We start from the raw sequence: 23577 nt of genomic DNA on the forward strand, positions 1-23577 counted from the left end.
TTTACAATTTTTCTATCAAAAAAAATCATCATCATATATCATATATTTTTTAAACACAAGATTGTGAGACATTTCACTAATTTGATGTCTTGAGGTAAATCTGCAATTTAACCATTGATCCTGGTGGGAAAAAATCTGAAGATGTGTATCTGATGTGATCTGTGCCTAAAAGAAGTTAACATGTCACCCACAGATCAAAAAAAAAAAAAAAAAAAAAAACACAGTACACACATTTGTCCCCTGATCAGCAGCAGGTGATTGTTTCACCCAGACAAAGCTGGGTTCTCCAGCTCCGATGAAGAGATGATCCTCTTCACCCTCAGGGACAAAATGCACTTCTCCTCACTCATACGGTCCGTGTAGTGGAAGAGTGTAAACACAAGTGAGGCACACACCGACGCAGCTTCATGACACACACGAGGGCTCTGCACACAGAGCGCAGTCACACTGACCGCTTTTCTTCGGCCCTGTCTGAACTACAAACCACCGATCAAAACCACCCGCGGATCTCTCCCACTTCGAGGCTTCAAACTCTTCACCTTGAAAGTCCTATTTTGACAAACAATCCCAAGACTCATGGACTCAAGGTCCAATTACTGGCTTTTTCTGGAGCTCTCAACTGCACCGACAGTTTGCTGGAGTTTGCTGGGTTGTCATGGAGATGGATCTGTTGACATGCCTGCTCAGTAGCTGTTGAGATTTCATCTGCGGGACTTCCGGCTCGTGCTGGAGTCAACATTAAGCATCGAAGCTCATTACTAACCTCGGAAGTAGCCGTTTGGCAAAGCAGTGCCAACTCAAAGGCTCCCTACTAGCTTCCTCCGGAGCTTTTAACCACATCAGTTTTAAACATTTTGCGCAAAGCTCCTACAAAAAGCTAGTCAGCGGACTGCAAGTTGGTATTGTTTTGCCAAACTGCTGTTCCCTGGGCCATGAAGAGACGACTGAACAAACGCCGTCCCCCGATGTCATACAGTTGAAAACTCCAGAAAAAGCTACCAAGCGGATTTTGAGTTGGAATAGTTTTGACAAACTCCATTTCTTTAGGGAAATAATATTCATATCAGTTGGTGATATGTTAAAGGGGGAACACTTAAGGTCGCATGTCCAGTTCTTCCACATATAGTTGACTTTTAATAGTTTTCTTTAATGCTCAATACGTCTTCAAAGTCCTTATAACGAGAAGTTGTTCCTTTTACACACCCGAGTCATTCAGCACCATGGCGGCGTAAAGACTGGGCACCGTAGGACACACAAGGAGAGAAGAGAGTGGGGAACAAGTGATGGAGTGAGTCGAAGACAGAAAAAGAAAGAGGGAGCAATCCTCTGCTATTTCACAGTCTTCAGATTCACTCCAGAAAGTTTGTAACACAAGTAGCAGCTACATGTGCAGTTAAAGGTCTATTCCACTCTATAGCAGGAACAGCTGATATCTATCTATCTATCTATCAGTATATGTCTATCAATTATCTCCCTATATCTGTCTCTCGTTATGACAAGAATCTTTCTCTGTTGCAAACTTCTCTCTCACACACACACACACACACACACACACACACACACGCACACACACACAGTTGTATAAAAATAAAATGTGTTGTTTTTAGAAGAAAGCCACATCCTTCCAGTACAGTCACCCTGGCTGTCATTGTACTCTAGTTCTCTGTCTTTCTCCCTTTCGGTTTTACTCAGGCTCTGTTTCCAGTAAGAGTCACTAAGAACTCAGGACGGTTTTTGCAATCAAAGACTTTGTCTGACTTCTGTAACCATTTCCGGGACAGGCTGTAACATCTGACCCATCGAACCCCTGAATATATTCTAGCCGAAAATATGCCGCTTTCTCTTCCCACCAACACATTTTCCTTGTGTTGCTTCCTGACTCTGGATGTGTTTCTTTGACCTTTTCTAACACAATATATCTGCATGATTTCATAAACTACCGCGGAGTTCAACACGTGATTTGTGTTGGGAGGTCTGGGCAGGGCAGAGATCCTGTTTTAGGTCCTGCCATAACGTGGGGCCACGCTGCAGGTTAGATATTCTATTATTTGCATGTTGTAGCACGCCGCACATCAGCTTGTTGGCCTCATTTGGTAAAAGTATTCCAGTCGGAGCCGAGGACTTTCTAACACTGAAACAGACTTTTAATTATGCATTCAAAGAGCATTCTTACTTCATGATTCAGGACTCTGTGAGGACCAAAATTCTTTTGGGTGCAGTCTGCACCAAGTATAATGTTCTGTAAGTGATAAGTGATATAATTAGGTATCTAAATAATAAATACATACTATTATACATATTACTGCCAATTTCAAAATAAACCACAGGGAACCCTGCAGTGCTATATGCCGTGCAGGAAATGAAGATTGTGTGTCATCCACCTGTGTAGGTGGATGACACACAAAAGGTGTCTTCTCAGATCAGACACTTCCCTATAGCCCCGTCTGACTTTGACATTGTAACTTGGAGAGGAGAAGCAGTGGATTGTACAGTACCAGCGAGGGTCGGAGAATGCACATTAATCATGGCACGAGAGGGAGAAAGCAGCGGGGGGGGAGAAAAAAAAAAAGGCAAAAGACGTTTTGCAATACTGGTTTGAAAAATCTTCAGATTTTTAACATGTTTTTTGCTTTAAAAGGCACATCTTAAAGTCATTAAAGTGCCTGTAATGTTGTTGAAAAGATGTTCATCTGGTTTTGGTATCAAGGTAGTATCAAACAATGAACAGTCTCACTATGAAGTTTAGTCTCCCCATTCTCGGGAGGCCCAACACCCTATGTATTGCAGTCCTTGTCCCTGCTAACGATGGTTAGCCTGTGGGATGCCATTCACGGCGTTGCGCTTGTTTCTACACGCGGAAAGTGAGGGTCGAAAATCGTGCGAAATTGAGGTTGTGAAGTCCTGCTTACTTTCTAGCCCCGGCACACCTGACCGGTCGCTGCGCTCAAGGGCTGGACTGTTGATTTGGGAAAGTTAAGAGAGATTTTATCCCTCCCCCGGTTACAGATTTAGAAAGGTTTGGGGGGAGGGTGTATGAGAGAATCAACCCGCCAGGTCACTGCAGTTGTAACTTTAACCCTGTGCCACCTGTGTGTTTACAATGAAAGATGTACGGCAGGTAGTAGCAATAGTCATCACAATTCTAATTATTGTAATTGTAGTAACAGTAGTTAATAGAGCTGACTCACTCTCTCTTTGTCATTCTCTGCACGACAGACAAAACAAAAAAAAAAAGAAAAACACACACACATATGCACACACAGACACACACACACACACACACACACACACACACACACACACACACACACACACACACACACACACACACAGACAGGGTGCAGTCTTTCCATCAAGTGTAATTAACAGATGTCTTTTTTCATGCTGCTGACTCAGCCTGCTACTCCTCATGCGGTACTTGAAGTCAGGGGGTGTGATAGCGTATAGAGGCACAAGCACATACACTTATACACGTTTACTCACTAACACACACACGCACACACAAGCAGGTCAAAACAAAATGCTGATTTTGCAAGCTGCAGTCACAAAGAATAAACTGAATCATAAAATTTATCTGATTTCTCAGGACAGCAGTATTGCAAAAGCAACATGTTTGTGTGTGTGTGTGTGTGTGTGTGTGTATGTGTGTGTGTGTGTGTGCGCGTGCGCATTTGAGTGCACGTGTATGTGTGTTGTGGTGTTTGTCTCTTGCTTCCTGTTAAAAAGAGATTTCGAGAGAGAGAGGCTGAAAAAAACTCAGAGTGAGTCTATTTTTGGCCACAGAAAGACAGAAAGATGAAGCGATAGCTGCGTTAAAATAACAAGAGGTTCACAGGGGCCTAAAAACAAAACAAGGAAATAAGAAAGATAATAAAAAATACAAAAAAAATGGGAAAAGAAAAAAAAAAAGGGAAAGACGAAAAACAAAGCAGAGAGAAGTAAGAGTGTGACTATGTCTCCTCCTGCCCGTTGCCCTGTTTTAAAGGCCAACACCCTGACAGGATAGCCTGTACCCCGTGACCACAGCATTCATCTCATTAACAGACACATTATGGTGACCGAACAGCCCAGCGTGAACGACATGCAGCGTTAAGTGGTGATGCATCTCAAATAAGAGATTGGTCTCGTTTTGCACGTTTCTCAGCTGAATACTTCCCTTAGCTGTTTTCATTCAGCGTGTCCTCCGTTTTTTTTTCTTTCATGTAATTTCATTTTTTTTCTATTCCGTCAATGTAAAAGTCAAAAAGAAAGAAAAAAAAACAACAAAAAAAAACAACAGGTGACTTCTTACACACACAGCGCGACAATCTTTGGTGCATTTGTACATAAAAGTCAACAGTGTTGTGGCGGGATATGTAGATGTTGGGGAGTGCAGCAAGAAAATTTTAAGTTTTTGTGCCATCGAGCAGTTCTGCAAGATTTCCTGGCAAATCTACTGCCCCGCAATGCAAAAAAGGAAAAAAGAAAAGAAAAAAAAAAAAAATTGGGTTCCCAATCTTTGCAAAAGATCCTTTTTCAAGACAGTTCCAGGACAATTTCAATGACCTGTACCAAAACAGAGTTATGCCATCCTATATGCTAATGATGAGATCAGGGCAGACCAGTACATTCTGAATTTCAACGTAAAGTCTGATTCTACTAAATGCAACTTTTCAGACCTGAGACTTGAGGCAACATTCGATTCATTACCAACCATCAGCTCGCCAGGCTGTTGCGACGAACCGGACTCTCTTCTCAGACACTGGACATGGCCACAGAAATGAAGAGAAATTTCTTAGTGCACTTGAAAATAACTAAAACTCAAACCAGACTTGAGGCAGAACCACGATCGGGTGAGGGAGTACAACTATAAATTTCCAGGGCTTTTTCATGTGTCACAAAGTCATGTTTCCATCCAATTTGGTGCACATAATAAACGAATTTCCAGAAAATTGGCAAAAGAAATTGCAAATAAATGTGGTTTTTCCATCTACTACTGTTATACAAATATTAGGAGTTGGCATAAATGTCCATGGACGTTTACGTCACGTTTCATGTATGTCATGATTAATTTGCTCGGTCAGTTTCCATTGCGCTTTGTCGCATTTTGCTTTTTTTTGATACACCAACTTTTCCACCTCAAACAAGTGTAAAAATAATTTTTGCTATTGTTTTTTTTTTTTTTTTTGTGCATTATTTTTGTTTTATTAGTAAATTCTAAGTGTGCACGAAAACAGGTGCGTGGAAACGCGCTTACAGAGCCCCGGGATCACCAGGATGTGTAGCACCGTGACAGCGCAGCGAGACGGCTAGCCACGGACAAAAATTATCCTAATGTCAAGGCATGATTTGTTAGCGTGGAGAAGCCATACGTGGCACCTTTAGCTGCAAAGGTTAGAGCACAAAACGTTGAAAACATTCAGAGACATTATGGAAAACATCAGAAATTCTACTTAAGTGCAACCCACGCGGCTTCAGCTAGCCGAACCGGCCGAGCGAATATTAACACCCACCGACACGGAAAAAGATTTCAGTTCAGATCCATGAGAAAAAAAAAACACGTCAAACATCATCCTTTGTGTTGCCAGTCTCCATTAGCCAGCAGACAGCGGAGATGAACAGTACATGCCCATGAACAAACAAACACACACACACACACACACACCTCTCTTGATAACACACGTTAGCACATTTGGGGTTTTACACACACACACACACACACACACACACACACACACACACACACACACACACATATATATATACAAACACAGACAAATGTACACGTGTCAAGTATTAAATGTGTTCGCTCATTAGTGATAACACAAACATACACACAGCTGTGCCTGATTATGAGCACACATTAGTTCATTAGTGACTACATGCACACACACACGCGCACACACACACACACACACACACACACACACACACACACACACACACACACGAGATATAGTTGTCTCATCATTAGCATATTTTCAAAGTGAGTGTCACTATATTAGTCACAGCCGCTGTAGGTAACTCATCATCTTTGTCTTTCTGTCTCACACACTGAAACCCACAGACACGCACACTCTTTCCTTAATGGCGTGTTGCAGACTGAAGCCTAATGATGGTTTAGACTTTTGCATACGCGTGAGGGAGGAGGAATGACAGGGCAAGATGGAGGGGAAAAAGACAGGGAGGTTGAAACTGAGAGAGTGAACGAAAAAGAGAAAGACAAAGGGGGGGATACAGCAGGAGGAGGGAGAAGACGAGTGAAAGAGAGACATCAATACAGGGATGTGAAGGCAGCTAAACTCTAAAGTCACTTCATCCTCTCTTTGGTGCCGATGCTTTGTGAAGTTCATGTACAACATTCGTCACAGAGACAGTCACAGTGATGTGACATACGAGGTGACACTCTTTTAAGCGAGTGTTTGACGCATTAACCCCTTTGGAACACGAAAGTGTTCACAAAACGACACTAAGACGTGAGGGAGTCTCAGTAAAACAGCCTTGGAAACTGTTGTGAAACAACAGAGATATCGTCCTGCCACAAAATCAAAGATTGCAGCTCCCGGGGTCAGCGCTTGCACGTTTTTCAGAGTTTAGGCTACTGTCTGAACACCTAACTACTGACACTGCGTTTTGCCTTGAGATGATCTCCTGTTGCCGACTATTGTTTGACCATATTATTTTCCCACCTGAACAGACAGCAGATATAGGCCAAATAATCCTTTGAAACTACCAACAGAGCCCTCAGGGGATTAACTCAACAAAAAAGAAGTACACACATTTGCTCTTTGGAGGAAATGACTAAAACTACAGCTCAACCAATACCAGATGTTTGAATGCCGATACAGATATTGACATTTAGTTGAGTTTAAAAGAATAAATAAATAATCAGATAATAACGTATTGGCAGATATTAAATTTCCCTGTGCAACCCATAATATAAACATTTTTGATCAGTTTCCCTTAAATGTTTTTTTTTTTTTTTAATTGTGACGAAGAAATGTACTGTGCATTTTATAGTTGAGAAAATAACAAAACAAAAACCTGCCACTACTCTGGACAAACTATACAATGGCTGAAAGTGTTTTAAAATCATCTTTGGGATTTCTGTACTTTAATTTCCTGTCATTTATCGGCCAACATTATGTATATACGCTGATACCACTATATCTGCAATGGGCTAATATCGACTCTAACAAAAATCCCCCCAAAAAATGTACTTAAAGGAAAATTCTGATGTGTTTCAACCCGGGTCTTATTCTCATAATTGTGTCCATACTGACTCATGGTCATGCTAACTTTGCGACAGGCAGGAAGCTAGTTTGGCTAGCCAGCATAATTACCGCGAAAGTAGATCCTGTGTTTACTTTCGATCAGACTCGGAGACAAGTATTTTAAATGATTTATGTAAAACATACACCTATTTGGAAAGCTTCAGGTGGCTCGTGCCCTGATATATACTGATTTGCCAAACAATCATCAGAATAAGACCCAGGTTGAGAAATACCTGAATCCAAGGGTATCAGTCCAAGACTGAAAATGTGACCAAAAAAAACCTTCGTTGACTGGCCCACACAGGAACAATAATGGGATCCACTGGGATTTAAAACATGTGTAATTATCTTTAAAAATACTGCCTCCAGTTTGTTTTGTTCACCCTGAAGCGCCAAGTGGGTGGATATTCCTGAAGTGCGAATCTTGTGGGCTAACGTTCACACAAACAGTAATTTGGGGATAAAGCTTGACAGTTCATTCCTGACCCTGTATACAGCAGTTGCCGAAACAATTCAAGATCCACTTACTCGCTTTTTCCACAGCTTTCTACCATTTCACATGGTCTTCATCAGCAGACAGTTGCTCATTTGACATGGAACCGCACATGTTCAAACTTTTAATTATTTTGGCATCTTATTTTGGCATCTTTAATAGTTGAGCTGGACAATTCACTCTTGACCCATTAATCTCAACAACTGAGCCAAATTCATAAACTGTTGAGGACCTTGCGGTACGGTCGAAAGCTCCGGAACAACCAAGTAAATGGCTCCTGAGCTGAGACTGTCAATAGTATTTTGGGAGTTTTTAAGCATCTTTAATTTATTAAATTAATCACAAATTATGAGAAAAACCCTTTTAGGTTATTAGAGCTTAGATCAATTAACTTCACAGAAAAAGTAAAGGCTCTCTTCATGTATTGTTTCATCCTGGTCTAAAGGATATTAAATAGGAAATTAACAAATAAAGTAAGATTCTTCATGCCTGCAAGGAGGCTAGAAAGAAGAAGAGTGAGTCAGAAAAAAAGGCACTGCCACAAGACAGAAAGAAGAAAAAGAGAGGTTTGTTAGAGACGCAGATACGAAGGGTGAAAAGAAGAAAAAATATGAGCGTTACCGAGTATCAGAATGGACACATGAAGGGAGGATGGGATGAAAGGAAAGGAAGGAATGATGGGAAAAATGATGAACGATAGAGGTCAGAACACAGAGAGAGAGCATGTAGAGATCAAGGCAGAGGATATTAAGCACAGCCAGGTGGCTGCAATGAAAGAGAGGAATTGAAAAAGGAATGGACATAAAAGATAAACACTGAAAAGGTGGTGAAATAGAGACAGGAAGTGAAGCGAGGAGTGAACATGCCACAAAAAAGTCAAAAAGTTTCCTCTTTTTTAAATAATACCGAAAAAAGGTCTCCAAAAAGGGACAAAAGACATTTTGAGTGAGTTGTCTGCTTCAGTAAATGACACTTTTGTCACTTTTATTGAAATTTATTTGGTTGCATCTCCTCTTGCATTATATTTTTATAAACATTACATTCAATTTCTGTTACAGAATGAAAATGAGATATTCATGTTATGAAATTTATCTAAAAATATTTCATGTTCAAAACCCTAGAAGAAAACATTTAAGTCTAAAAAATTGTAGGTATAACGGTCTTTGAAAGAATTTCTGAGATTAAGTGAATGTTGGACTCTTGTTTTTCTCTTAAAAACATTCAACTCTTTTCTTCAGAGCTTTTTTTAAGGACTTCCTACTTCCCCTTGAATGTAAAGTGGAGTTTTTCGAGGACTTCCTGCTTTCTTTGACTGTGAAGAGTCCTCTTATTGGGCGGTCCGACGTCTCGGGGGGAAACAAATCAATGGAAACCCAGTTGAAAGGCTCCAGTTAACAAAACACTGGTCAGTCCAGGAGACAGACCGACTCAGCATTTAAACTCAGTACAGTAATTTCACTTAAGCAAATCAATAATACTCGCCGTGGCCATTTTGGATCATGGCAACTTTATCATACGTTGCCTATAAAGTACAAGCAGTGATACTGGAAGCGCTTAGGTGAATGTTGTAACTGCAAATACGAGTCAGGAAAAAAAGCTTTTCATGGAGAACAAAAATATTTATTCACTGCTCAAACAACATTTGAGATATGACCATTATTACTCTAAAATTAAGTACAAAATTAAAGATGACTACAGTGACAATATACAAAACACCTGCCCCGGTTCTGCAACATTACATTTTCCCAACAGCAGCTAGTTTTTAATGCTCCGAGGGGGAGGTCTGTACTTAAATAGTGTCAACAATTAACTTTTTGGCTCAGCCAGAGTCCAGAGTAAGAAGAAACACTTTTAATTGAAAAAAAAAACTTTTCCTGTAATTTTTGTTCACCACGTATCTGAAAGCTATTTTCGAACCAGAAAGAGAAATTATATACGTATGATACATAGCGTCTCTGCTTCAGGATAAGAGGCTCACAACATGGGAATGCAGTTAAGTTTAAGCTACCATTTGCAGCCAATCAGAAGCCTGACAGAAAGAGCACCGTTGTTTTCATCGGAGATGTGTTCATATGTAAAATTAGTTCACATATTTTCTGATCTGTGTGTTTGACTTGTCCTCCCTTTTTTCGTTTCATCGAGATGCGCGTGAACTTTGAATAATTGCTTGTTTTTATTGTCGCAGTTTTGTGTGGACCCCAGGGAGACTAGCAACCACTTCGCGGAAGCTGATGGGGAGATCTGAATAGAGAATAAAATAATTCTTCTGGCATTCACCTCAAAGACCGGCTATTTTCTTTCATACGATTTGGACAAGAATAGCTTTATGACATCCCTCGGTTTAATTCAGTGCCACACATCTACAAATCGTGGCCGTGCAGTGCTGTAAAAGGTAGCTACGAACCAATAAAAACAGAAAAAAAGAAGGAAGAAAGCCAATTTAAGCAAGTCAAAACATTCATAGAAAGCCTCTCAAATATTTTATAAGGTAGAAAATACGTAGAGGATGTTTGTTCGGCCTTAAGGAAACAATGTGTTTTGTTCAATCTTCGTGCCAGTGACTGATCAACACATCTTAAATAGTCAGGCCGCCTCCTCTATACGCCTGCCAACCTGTTGTGTTGGTAAATATGAGTATTAAAGCCTGCTGTTTGCTGTGTAGATTTCTTATATAACTGACTCTGGATCTGTCTCTCTCTGCTACTTTCCACTCTGCCTCCATCGCTCTCTCTCTCTCTCTTCCACTTATTCATTTTCTCTCCTTTGCCTATCTCCATCTCTCTCTCTCCTCATCTCTTTCCATCGCTCCCTCCATATCTCTCTCTCAGTATTGACCCACACACTATTGCAGCTGTATCACATCAAGCCAAGGGCATAAATCAAAGCGCACACGCACACACAACACCGGCCATCCCACACACTCATGTACTCCCTTCAAGACGTTTCTGTTTACCGTCCGTCCACACACACACACACGCACACGCACACACACGTACACACACCTACACCTATAACTCGTCCTCGTCGCCATTGCAGTGAACACCCACACACTTTTCTGCACCGGGAGTGAGATGCAGATAAAAAAGCACAAATATAGTGGATTTGATTCCAAAGCATCGTGCAGGAAATCCGCAGGAATGGAAAAAAGCAGAAGCGTTACCTGTTGGTCACCACTCAAAATGCCAGAAAAACGACTGGTTATGTAATCTGAAGTGGTGCTGCTATCTTAGAAGGAACAGTGTTTGGTTGGGAAGCAGAGGAAACTTAAGATTTATTGATTCCTCACATCTAAGAATGACATCAACGTACAAATCCTCCAGAATAGTCATAGGAAAAATAATATAAAAAAGTAATAGGAAATAAGGAAAATAATAAGATGAAGTTGAAAAACAGGTTGGAAATGATAAAGAAGAGGTTGATGGTGTTCATTTCAATTAATTATTCATTTTTTTAAATCATATTTTGGAAGGGATAACTCTTCTGAGACTGCTGGAAAACACCCAAAATGGAAGTGAGATGTACCGGACAAATTAAGGGAAAACATGCTGAGAAATGAATAAAAATAGACATAATGAAATGAAAAAATAGATCCAGGAGTGCAGGGGAGAGACAGAGAGAAAAATAAACAGGGAGGAAGAAGAAGAGGTGCCTAGAGGAAAGACAGAAGAATGAAAGAAAAGGAAAGGAGATGTGTTGTGTAGCCTCCCTCACATGGAAACAAACGCCATGAAGGGACTGCACTTCTCTGTCACACACAATTCAAAGAAGCTGTTTGCTCTTCCGCCTCATTCTCTTCCCGCGTCTGCTTTATTTTCCACGGTAAATGAGAGCGAGGCGAACAGGAGGAGGAGGAGGAGGACGAGAGGAGGATGGGGGGGAAAAAAAAATAAAAAAAGAGGAAAAAGAAAAGGGTGCGAATCCTTATGTAACTAAGCCTGGAGGTCCAGAGAGACAAGAAGAAAGACGGAAGGAAAGAAAGACAGAAATCAGAGAGCTGATTAAAAAGGACGCACACAGGGTTACAAACAAAACTCACAGACCTTTGCTACAGCAGGTTAAACAGCTGGTACTTTTAAAATGACTGACGGCACAAAACCTTAAAGCTGCGGTGTGCAGGCACTTTTATTTCTCTACATTAACATCACGTGCATTTCCCATGACTGCTTCCTGTGGCAAGGAGCTGCTACGGCCTCACCTAATTTTACCACCGCACTAATTTTTCTCCCTGTCAATCATCCCCGCGATCAGTTAGTAAAATCAGAAGCCCCCCTGCACAGTAGTTTGAAAGCCCAGTCGCGCCAGCCAGTAAACGGAAAAAGGTTTTTTCCGACGAAACGAAGTCTTCCCGGTGGAACCACTGCGACCCGGCCTATGAAGAGCGAAGGCAAATCAGCACAGACTCCTCACAGCAAGTTGAGTTCACCATCGTGCCTCCAGGCTCAGTTTCATTTAGGGAGTCAGTCTTCTTCCTCCCCTCCGTCCTCTCCTAACTTATGTAGCGAGCTAACCATCAGTTAGCAAACTGAATAGCTTGCTGTCAGTTAACTGCTAGCCAGAGAGCTTTTTCTCCCCGTCTTCGATAGCTCTTTACTGAACGAAATAACGAACCGTCCTGGGCCCCAGTACAGAGAAAACAGAAAGAAGCTTAAAGCTGTTGGGACTGACTAGCGCTAGCATGCTCCCGGCTATCAAGCACGTTAGCGGTTAGTTCGCCAACTACAGCGGTTTACCGGCTGGTCCTGCAAGTAGTCAGTCTGTCACCAGGCTCCTCCAACCAAATATTTCGCAATGAAACAAGGGGAGACTTTTTGCTGTGCCACTTTCCGGAGTGAACAGGCCGCAGTTCAGTCGAATGCTGGTCAATGCAATACAACATAAAAAAACTAAAAATAAAGGGAACTTTTGAAATACACCAGAAACTCAACTCTTGACCGACTGGAAACTTCGAATAAGCAGAAGTTTTGAGCTGAGATTTTTTTAGAGTGTGGGCATGGACGGATCATGAAAAGGGCCCCCCCACCCCCTCCCACATAAGAGCAAGTCCCCCAGACTGAAAGCAACATAAATCACACGCTTTTAGTTGCTGCTTGTAGTCATTGTGATCTTTTATGTTTTTCTCTGCTCTTTGTAGTCGTTTTGTGTATCTTTCTAGCTGTTTGTATTTTCTTTTTCTTTTTTTTGTCTGTTATCATTCCGTGGTCGTCTTTGTCTCTCTGTGTTATCTTTGTATTGTCATTCTGTGCCTCCCTGAGGTTGTTTTAAACCTCTTTGCGGCCATTTCGGTCATTTTACGTCACTTCACAGACATTTTGCATGTCTTAGTGGTCATTTGATTGACTTTTCCTTGACCTTCCTGCAATAAAAGTTAAGAGCCACTCCAAATGATGGTGTTCGTCCTAAAATAGATGAAGTAAACAAAAAGCCCCCCCTCATGATCCACTCAAAACATGGCTATCAGATGCATCACCGTATTGATTACCTATACTGGGCTGTGCTCTTCATAGTAAAGTGTCATATATCTGGATGTAATGTATGTTGTCGACTGGCTGTTACATGTAGAGCTGCAGCATGTTCTCCGGATTTATGGTGATGGCACGAAAGCACACAGACTTGTACTTCTATCTTTATGAGGACCCCCCATTTACTACATTTAGCCCCTAAACTATTATAAATAAAAGACTGTTGATATCAGGTCTAACTCTTACAGTAAACACTAATACTTATAATTAAATAAAGTATAAGTTTAGTTTTTTCTCTCTCACGCTCTTGTTTTATATTAGTCTTGCAGCTGGGTTAGATGAATTATGCATTTACATCCCTAAAATTAGAAGCTGACATCATTACTCTAATGTGATCTCCGAACAGTAACACCATCACTGCTGCTCCGAAATCCGATGCCTCGGCATCTGGTTTGTATCTGCCGCTATTGGACAAGACATAAACCATCAGGGCAACAAAGAGCACAGTCCGTGACCTTTTTATCTGCTTGTAGTTCCCACTGCTCGGAGCTGAAGCTCATTTTCATTTGAATGAAATTTAAAACGTTTTTAAACAAATCAAAATCTATATCAGCATTTCTTATGTAGACATGAATGTTTCGGGTATTTTGCTTTTAGTTAATACAATATAATATTTGTATAGTTGAGAAGAAGACAGGAAATGTGGGGGGAAAGGACATGATGTGCAATACTGGGGATATTGTGGATCTCAAGGTACATGTCTTAGCACCTAGGCCACTGTAACAACCTAAGAACATTTTTTTTCCACATATTATAAAACAAAACCACAAGACCAACATGTGTCTTTTCTTCCTCTGCAGAATTGTTTAGGTTGAGTTCTCACAACCTCTGCACAAACAGGCAGGTGCCATTCTCAGGTCGAAGACACACACTGATTCTCACAAAGATATCAAAACAAAATTAGACACGCACGGCAAATCAATCTCCATCAGTCTCAAAATCCAATCTAGTCAGCGGGCTGAGTTTTACAGAGTCAGCCAATAAGCAAATCTCCAAGGTTACATTCACTTTGATTACAGTGCAGACTATAAAACAGAAGCAACATAACATTTTCAACGTGAGCTGTCTATCACACGCACCTGGCACAGCGGGGCTGATCTGCGGAAACAGCATTCAGTTTCTCAGAGCAACTTCCAATTACCCGGTGCAGCAAAAGAAATCTAGTCGAAATTCATGAGAAACCGCAAAAAAAATGAATGTTAGGTTTGAAAATGTGCCTGATTTGGCAGTGTGTCCACTAGGATTGTTTCGGGGCTTCATAGTCCGGCCATGAAGCTGAAGCATTTTTGTCTTACCCGGGTGGCATGTGTGTGTGTGTGCTAGGCCGGTGGTAAGAATGAATATCAACAGGTAACAAAAAATCTAGCCTACTTAACGTTAGCTAGTTAAATCACCATCCTCTCTCTCACTTTTCTCCTCTCTCTCTCTCCCTCTCGCCTCGGCCAGGTGCAACCACACGTCTCCACTTCCTGTATCCATCAACTTAAAAGCCCTCTGCAGAGTCGTGCGACTTCGTGGGAATCGCAGCGGCGGGCAGTCGTTTTGCGGCGTGTATAAATCGCACTGCATGTAGCAGAAGTCTCAAAGAGTTAACAAGCAAGGAGTGACCTTCAGTGAGTCTTTCCGGCTTCTGGTGAGTTAAAAAAAAAATTTGCTCCCTTCATGCCCAAGGATCAAAAAGCTCGTCTATAAACCCAAAAGATATTTAAGCACAACGCGAACGGAAGTGACATGCCCAGACTTCGAGGGCTATCGCTGCATCTGTACAGTTATTCAGCAACTCACCCCTGAGGAGCTGAATTAATCTAATCGTGTCAGGATGTCATGTCACAGTTGATTAAGAGTTAGCACCTCCTTAACAAGTGCGGCAACAGACTGCTGGTTTAACAAGTATGGTAACAGTCGCGGGACAAAATGAGCCCCCCCCCCACGTGCACACAAGCAAAGTATTTAAGCACATATGCAGCAAAATAAACCAAAAACACTCACTCAAAACACTCCAATGCCCAAATGCATTCGCCTGCATGTACACAAACAAACAAAGGGATATACAAACACACTAATCCGCTCAAGCCATCATTGTCACAGGGGCGTAATCCTGGAGTCGATGACTAACTTAATCTAAGTCACATGACTGCAGGTGCACACAATCTAATCAACCCACACACGGACCTTACAAAGAACTAATCACAGCATTGTCAAATCTGACCGGCAGCTGGTACATGGAGATACATAGCCGCCGCTAGCAGTAGCTTCTTTCAGACAATCGGGAGGGAGTTGCATGATGGAATCACTATACTGAAAATGAGGTCTTATAACTTATAACTTTTCTGCCACATATGGAGAATTTGCTGCTGTTTGTAAAGCTAATCCAGGTGGTCGGTCATCCACATCGATTCAGTATAGCCAGTGAGGCTCCAGAAATACATTTAAAAATCTTACATAATGTGTATCCCACATTTGCTTGTCACGATTGCTGATGTTGACAACTGAGCTTTTTGTCGAAATGAAAATGAGTCATGTACTCATCTCTTTTATAGGAACTAACTTTACCGCAAAATTTAGTCATATTTCAGTCAGCATTTCCAACAACCTAAACTAAGGCTTATGATTATTTTTCCACTACTGATTTATCTGCCCCTTATTTTCTCAATTAATTATTTGGTCCACAAAACGTCAGAAAAACAGTGAAAAATGCCCATCGCACAAGGTGACGTCATTGAATGGCTTGTTTTGTGTGACCAACAGTCAACAACGCAAAAATATTCAGTTTACTGTAACAAAAGACAAGGCAAAGCAGCAAATTCTCACAACTGAGAACACAGAACCATTGAAATTTTTTGGCTTTTTTAAAAATCAGGAAAAATGACTAGTTTGATAACTGAATTATCAAAATAGTTGGCTTATAGTCCACTAATCAATTAACCCATTAATCATTGCAGCTATAATATAAACACAAGTGAAACACATGTGTCGGAGATGTCATAATATATTTTTGAATGGGTATTGATTTTATTGTAAATGTGATGATGTTATTGTGATTTTTTTCTTCCTTCTTTCATGTTATCACATATCTGATCAATTCTCTAAAATAAAATAAAAATAAGAAGAAGAAGAAAACTCAAAAAGGATATTGAAACCATTAACGTTTATAACTATGTTCTTGAAAATACTTTATACTAAATTTAATCTGCTTTATTTCCATTTTTTTTTTTTCTCATCAATATCCCTCCCTGGTTCGCTGATATTGCTTTTTTACCTTGGAGGAGTCCTGTTTTAATATGTGTAAGGTTTAAAAGAAGAAAAGCTCACAAAGGGGTGCGACGTTTCACAAATGTCAAAGAATGGCTAGAAATCCACTATCTGCAATACAAGATACTAAATTTGATCTCCTTTATTTAAATTCTTGTTTTTTATAATTTCTTGTTTATGTATTATCTGTTTTATATTTATTTTAATATGATATGTAATGATGAAATGCAAATTTGTTTAGATTAATAAAAAAAATTAATACTTATTGAAAAATTATTAATATTCTACAGAATGAATTGATATAAAATACAAAAAACACTAGACTAAAAGAGGTAGACTATTACTATGTGGTCATGGCTTTCACCCATAATTCACTGAGCCTGAAACCATGACAACCACCTGTAGTTTTCTTATGAGCTTATGGGCCCGCACATCACATCACAATACACACCACATTATGGCCACGTTCGATGAGATTAACCGATCAATAACAGATTGATATCCCATTCCATTATCTGCTACAGGAAAGAAAACGTGGCATTATGGGATGCCGTCCCCATGAGGACAGGGGCTGCCGGTATCCCATTGACCCGAGCGTGATTTACAGCTGACGGTCAATGAAGGTCGCGGATAACGATTTCAAAACGTACACACGCATTACAGGACGTTCATTTGGACTGGTGTCATCCGTCTGTTTTCATTTCAAATAATGCATTCCTCATTGTGGATATTAGCTCGTCAATAACTCATGAGTCGGCTCTGTGTGCGTGTTCGAGTGCTTTCCAGTAAGAGGCTAATATCACACCATGGATATCTTTGAGTAAAAGAGAGCCTAGAGGGCAATACGAAGCTATCAGACGTTCAGCAAGAGAGGAAGCTGCTGCTGTGTGACTGCATCTAATTGGCTATCAGAGATTTGAACACCACTCGTCATCACGGCGACGGTAAGGGAGGGAAATGATGCGCGCGGGAAGGCGACCGGGCCTGCGAGGGAAGCCAGCTGACCTCAGCAGACTCCGACGAGGTGCAGATAGGATCCGGGGGTTGATTAAAGTGTTGATCAAGTAGCATCTGAGAGAGATGATCAAACGGAGAAAAGACACAGCCAAACGCTAAAGATCCTTCGGGGGGCCGATTGCTGCGGTTAACTAGTTAGGATCTCCAGTCCCCTTGAATAGCGTGCGACAGCGGTGCGTGCAGCGTGAGGTAAAAGCAGGGTGTCCTTCAAATGGCTTCAAATCCACGGGCACACATCAAATTCTTTGGTGAGATGTTTAAATTTTATATTAGCTCTTCAATAAATGAGCAGCTCAAACGTTTAATCAGGGTTCCCAGAGCGGCCCCGAGGAAAAATTCCATGACTTTTCCACGACTTTCCCTAAATTAGTTAAGAGCACTTCCATGAACCTAAAAAAATGTTATCCCTCCCTGGTTCGCTGATATTGCTTTTTCACCTTGGAGGATGTCCCGTTTTAATATGGATAAGGTTTGAAAAAGAAAAGCTCACAAAAGGGGCACGACGTTTCACAAATGTCAAAGAATGGCTAGAAATCCACTGTCTGCAATACAAGATGGTGTGGAATAAATTGTGAAGATTGTCTGATATCTCCTGACACTTTGCAGAGATTTTACCCCGTTTCCTAACTTTTCCTAACCTGTCAAAGTTTGTATTCCAGTGATAATCCACAAGCTCTGTGACCACTGGAAGCCCTGTTTAATGGGTCAAACGCTTCGCTCCCACGTCTTTTCCTACCTTGGCCCTTATTTGTCCCGAGGTCGACACTTTGCGGATCAGTTTGTGCGACGTCTCCTCTTGTTCCCCGTCGCTGTCTGATGACTCTTCTCCAGCTTCTCCAGCCTGAAAAAAAAAAAAAAAAAAAAAAGGAAGAATTATTGACATTTTTTTTTGTCAGATAATGGACAGATATTACCAATGTACAATATCTGGCGCTCTTGAAAGTGCACATTAACTTCAGTAACATCAGTAACCAAGAATCCCTCTTTTTAGTGGGTAGCGGATGTGATGGAAAGGTTCAGCCACTGTCTAGTTTTCTCTGCTTTTTAGAAGAATCTCGTACTCTCTTGATGTTAACACTGGCTGCATTTCTGATCAACGTGCACAGCGTGAAAGGCTTCAGCTGCATCTATCTACTGATCTGCAGCTACCAAGTTTCCTGTTGGTTAATGCTTTTGCGTGTATCACATGACAGAGAGCAACGATCGGGTCGAGATTAGACGGACGGAAAAAAACAAACAAAAAAAAAACAATGAGGAGTGAAACTTAAAAATCTGACTGTCGAACATGTCGTTCGTGCCTAGGGATCCAGCTGAGAACCATCGTAAATCGTATGCCCCCGAGGGTTATCAGTCCGTTTTATGGATGGCGGCATGATTTCCTGATGTTGATCATGATCATGTCTGTAAAACGGTCATTTCAAGTAAATGTGGAAACACCAGCTGTATGCTGAAACCTCTCTCTAAACAACATGGGCTTAAATTCCAGGAATGTCACGTATTTGACACACAGGTGTCAGATACCAGCGCTTCGCCACGGAGCCCCGTGTCTGCAGCCTTTTCCATACACAGGCTCTACCTGGACGGCCCGCCCAGGTAGATTAAGACCCACCCAGGTAGTTTAAGACCCGCCCAGGTAGATTAAGACCTGCCCAGATAGTTTAAGACCCGCCCAGGTAGTTTAAGACCCGCCCAGGTAGATTAAGACCCGCCCAGATAGTTTAAGACCCGCCCAGGTAGTTTAAGACCCGCCCAGGTAGTTTAAAATCACCCGGTTTCAACCGAGGTAAGGTCTTCCATTGGAACGCCGTATTTCACTCTTTTCAAACTATCTCATTTTTGGCCACACGCCTGTCCGAGTTGCCCGTGCTGCGGCAACTGAGCGGGGACTAGCGGCTAGCTTGCACAGACGGTCTTGCGCGTGAGGCGTTTCGGGGACATCTGCAAATCGGGGCCACAGAAAATAACCCCGGGTTACGCCCTCCCCCTCTCAACCGCACGAGTCCCTGCGTGCACGTCGGCCGCATGCCGCGCCACCCGCCGCCACGAGTAGATTTTCAACCTGCGGGAAACACTGCGTCCTTTACTGAGGGTAAATATCCAATGTTATAAAAACATTAGCGCCGCACAGGCAGATTTTTTTTTCTTTTTCCCCTCACTGCAGCAAATATTCTCCGATTTCACTCACGCCCGAGTCACATGCCTGCCTTCTCTCAACCCCCCGCTTCTACACTGTATTCAGACCCCCAGACGGTCAGACAGCTGCGTCGACGGCGAAAACCTGCGCAAGCCTACTTTTTCCTCCACACAGAAAATTGATCCGGGGATCGATAAACAATCCGACGAGCAGAATCGATAATGGCATTGGTATCAATGAAATCCTGTCAATTCCCATCTTTTTTGTCATGCAGAAATAATAACTTTTCAAGACCTGGTGCTCAGTGAGACTCTCTGAGCTTCTACTAGAGCCAATAAGCTACTTCAGAGCAGAACCGTAGCCAGGATTTTAAAAATACCGGGGTCGTCAGTTCATGTAGCACCTTCACTAGAGCCGCAACGGTTATTCTGATTAATCGATCGACAGAAAATTTAATCTGGAACAATTGTGATAATATTATCATCCAAGTATTTTTTTTTACACTGAAATTGGAAAAAACCGACTGGCTTCAGCTTCTCAAATGTGAATATTGTGTGATACTAAACTGAACGGGTTTGGGTCAGACAAAATAAGAGACTGGAAAATGTTACCGCGTGCTTTGTGACGGGCGTGTTTCACAATCTGCTTACATTTTACAGACCAAATGACTGATCATGAAAGTAACTGGCAGATCCGTCGACGATAAAAATAATCATTTGTTGTAGCAACACCCTCCACCTCAAAAATACTTTTGCAGAGACCTGGACTTTTTGTAAAAAAGTTTTCTGCTAATGTTGATTTTTTTCCCCACGTTTAGTTCATAGATTTTCTGTGCATTTTCTACTCATTTAAAAACAGTTGAATATCCCAGTTTATTACTTAGTATATATCGGCATAAAAAAACAAAAGGATGCTGAGTAAAGAAATATCCGTGTCCACCCTTTAAAAACCCAGGGCTACATGTGTAACTCTAAATTACGAAGGACTCGGACTTAGATCGTCACTTGGATCAGGACTAAATTTTCATGACCAACCAGAGTCTCTCTGGATTGTTAGACCTTCGATTTATTCTGGGGTTGGGTGAGGTGACGATTATCTTGCATCACCTAACAGACAGCGTTCCCTTCCCCGATTTAGAAGTGAAACCCACGCCTCCTTCGGCCAAAGAAAGTTCATCTGCGGTGTTTTATGACGGAGCATTTGGGGTACTTTTCCCCGCCGCAGCTGCACTTAGCATTTTAGCCACATAGGCACATTAAAATCTGACCTTTCGTAGCTTTAAATACACACAAGACTGAACTGTACTTACAATATGAGTCCTCTCAGAGTCTGCTTGGGGCGATCCCAGCGACCCGCCCGGCTCCGCCACATACAGGACGTTGGGGTTCAGTTTGGAGGCCATGATGAGTCAAAGGCGTAAGAGGAGAGGAGGGGGAAGAGCGGTGAAAGGGAGAAGGGAGAGCGAAAAGAAACAGGTGTGAGAGGTGTAGAGACGGATGAAAAGTTTTCCCAGCTGCAGAGGATGAGGAGTTCTGGATAAAAGGGGAGAAGAAGAAGAGACAGAAGGGGGGAAAGTCGTGGAGTCTGGCGAGACCTGAAGGCTTGGCTAAGCAGAGGAAGAGAGGAGGGGATGACGAATGGGACGGCAGGCTCCAGGACGCCACACTCGTCCTCTCTCTTTTTCCACACTCTCTATCCAGGGCCAACTCTGGAAAAGATGGAGGAATGAATTATTGATTAGGAGAGAGAAGCTCACTGGAGTTTTTTTTTTTTTTTTTTCCCTTTTTAAGGGGGATACTGGCAGCTCCCTCGCTGGAAGTTCCGAACATATAAACAACTGTCTTTCCCAACTCGTACTAATTTTTCTTCCGTGTCCGTCACGCTCTTTCAGTTGAAGAGCCAAAGAGACGATGACAGGCGCTTCTCTTTCTCGGTTCCTCTTTACCTCTTCCTGCATTTGTGAGAAAACACTTTGAGGTTAACAGACTGTGTGTGTTGTTTTTTTTTCCCATAGGACGCCGAGCAGACCCCTCAGGCAAGTGACAGACACCGTTCAACCATGATGGTGGTGGTGGTGGTGGTGGTGGTAATGATGAAGATGATGACAAGGGCAAACAGTGTACGAGGACAATCACATCGACAGCGATGATCAAGATGCTGATGCGGCTTCACTAGAGGCAGACGACTCTGCATGATCCGGCATGACCCGGCTGGATCATGCAGAGAGATCAGATGCGATAGCGTCCGCAAGCTCCATAACTGGACATGGGTGAAAGCACTCGCGCACTCGCACTCGCACGCGGAGCAGGTTTTAAGGCACCCGGGAAAAAAAAAAAAAAAAAAGTGAATATGTGCGCGCGCGCGCGTGTGTGTGTGTGTGTGTGTCTGTGCGCGCGCGCTTCCTTGATTACGATGTGGACTCGTTATTCAAAAAAAAAAAAAAAAAAAAAAAAAACCTGTCTGCATCTCACTTCGCTGCCGCCCCCGAAGACAACAAACTTGAACGTCGGGGTCCAAACACTGTGCATGTGTCACTGGGTTGTCGGCCTGTTACATTATGTTTATGTGGCTTTGTGGTTTGAAAAATTTAATTAAAAAAAAAAGAAAAACCGAAAACGGATGCACAACAGGCTGTCGTGCGCCTCAGCCAAGCCCGATCATTCATTCCGTCCGTATCGCTGTGGACTGTGAGGAGCTGTCGGCGGACACGCAGAAATAAACGTCGGTTTTCCGTTTAACTCCGGCGTATTCGCCGAACGGGCTCGGTCGGCTCAGCTGTCACAAACGCGAAACCGTTTATCAGCGACCTGGACGGCCACCGTTGCCGCGCGGCCACCTCCTCCGCACAAATCGACCCTCTCTCTCCGTGCTCTCGCGTGCCGATAAAATATGGATACGGTTTACCTCCGCCCGCTAGTCTCTTCCTCCTTGCTCCCCCGGCGGTGTCTCCCGCTCCTGTTGCCCGGCCTGGGTCGCTGGTCGGCCGGCGTCGGGTGCTTCCGCGGGCGGCCGTCGGTCAGCGGCGGCGGCGGCGGCGGCAGCAGCAGCAGCAGCAGCGGCGGCGGCGGCGGCGGCAGCAGCAGTAGCAGTGGCGGCGGCGTGCGGGTCTCTCCGGTGGTGCTCGCCTTGCGGAGGGAGACGCGGTCATACGCATAGCGTCGGAGCGGATCTGAATCAGGTAGGAAGAGGGAGGACGGGTGGGGGGAGGAAGAGGAGGGAGGAGGGAGCAGGGAGGGGGGGGGGGCGAGAGAGAGAGAGAGAGAGAGATTTGAGAGCGGCCGTGTTGTGGGCTGTGCGTCGAGTCGCCTCGGATCGGTGTTCTGAGGTTAAACTGAGAGCAAGTAACTCGCGCACCGCACGCATGCGCTCGCAGGAAAGAGCACGAGCCAGACACGGGCCCGATATACACACAAGGAGGCACAGAGACACAAGTTCACACACACACACACACACACACACCGAAAAATATGAAAAATATTGGCTGGGGGCAGTTAGAGAAGGATCGGCCCGGAGGAACGAAGACCTCAGAGCTCTAAGAATAAAACAGGTTTGACTCGAATCCGCTCGTCTTTTTCCTCCGGGTGCAGATCGAGCTCTCGACCACTTCAAGGCACTCAGCCGTCGACGCACACACACACACACACACACGCGCGCGCACACACACACACACACACACACACACACCGCGAGCCCTGGTGTGGGAAGCTAAAATCGACTAACACCCAGTGATGGTGTTGGTTTTCACTGAAGCGCTACCTGCAGACCAGCCGTCTACACAGGCCAGAAACGCTGGTTTAAAAGCCCCGGGTCGGACTGGCCGAGCGGGGTCAACTTTCAGCAGGGCTCATAAATGACAGAACCGTTTCCCCTCGGGGCCTATTTAGCAGCTCTTTTGAGGCTTTCAGTCAC

At 43.0% G+C, this 23577-nt stretch overlaps 1 protein-coding gene across 1 annotated transcript in view; it reads right to left on the reverse strand.

Moving 5' to 3' along the window:
* Positions 1–22672, reverse strand: part of si:dkey-172j4.3 (diacylglycerol kinase eta) — a 72093-nt gene extending 49421 nt beyond the window's left edge. The window contains exons 1-3 of the mRNA XM_040140318.1: positions 22573–22672; positions 20978–21376; positions 18271–18375 (exon numbers count right to left, since the gene is read on the reverse strand). Of these exons, the coding sequence (XP_039996252.1) occupies positions 18271–18375; positions 20978–21070 (198 nt within the window). The 5' untranslated portion in view covers positions 21071–21376; positions 22573–22672. The remainder of the gene's footprint in view (positions 1–18270; positions 18376–20977; positions 21377–22572) is intronic.
* Positions 22673–23577: the final 905 nt, after the last annotated feature.

The sequence above is a fragment of the Xiphias gladius genome, chromosome 12, assembly GCF_016859285.1.
Source record: "Xiphias gladius isolate SHS-SW01 ecotype Sanya breed wild chromosome 12, ASM1685928v1, whole genome shotgun sequence".
Classification (NCBI taxonomy): domain Eukaryota; kingdom Metazoa; phylum Chordata; class Actinopteri; order Istiophoriformes; family Xiphiidae; genus Xiphias; species Xiphias gladius.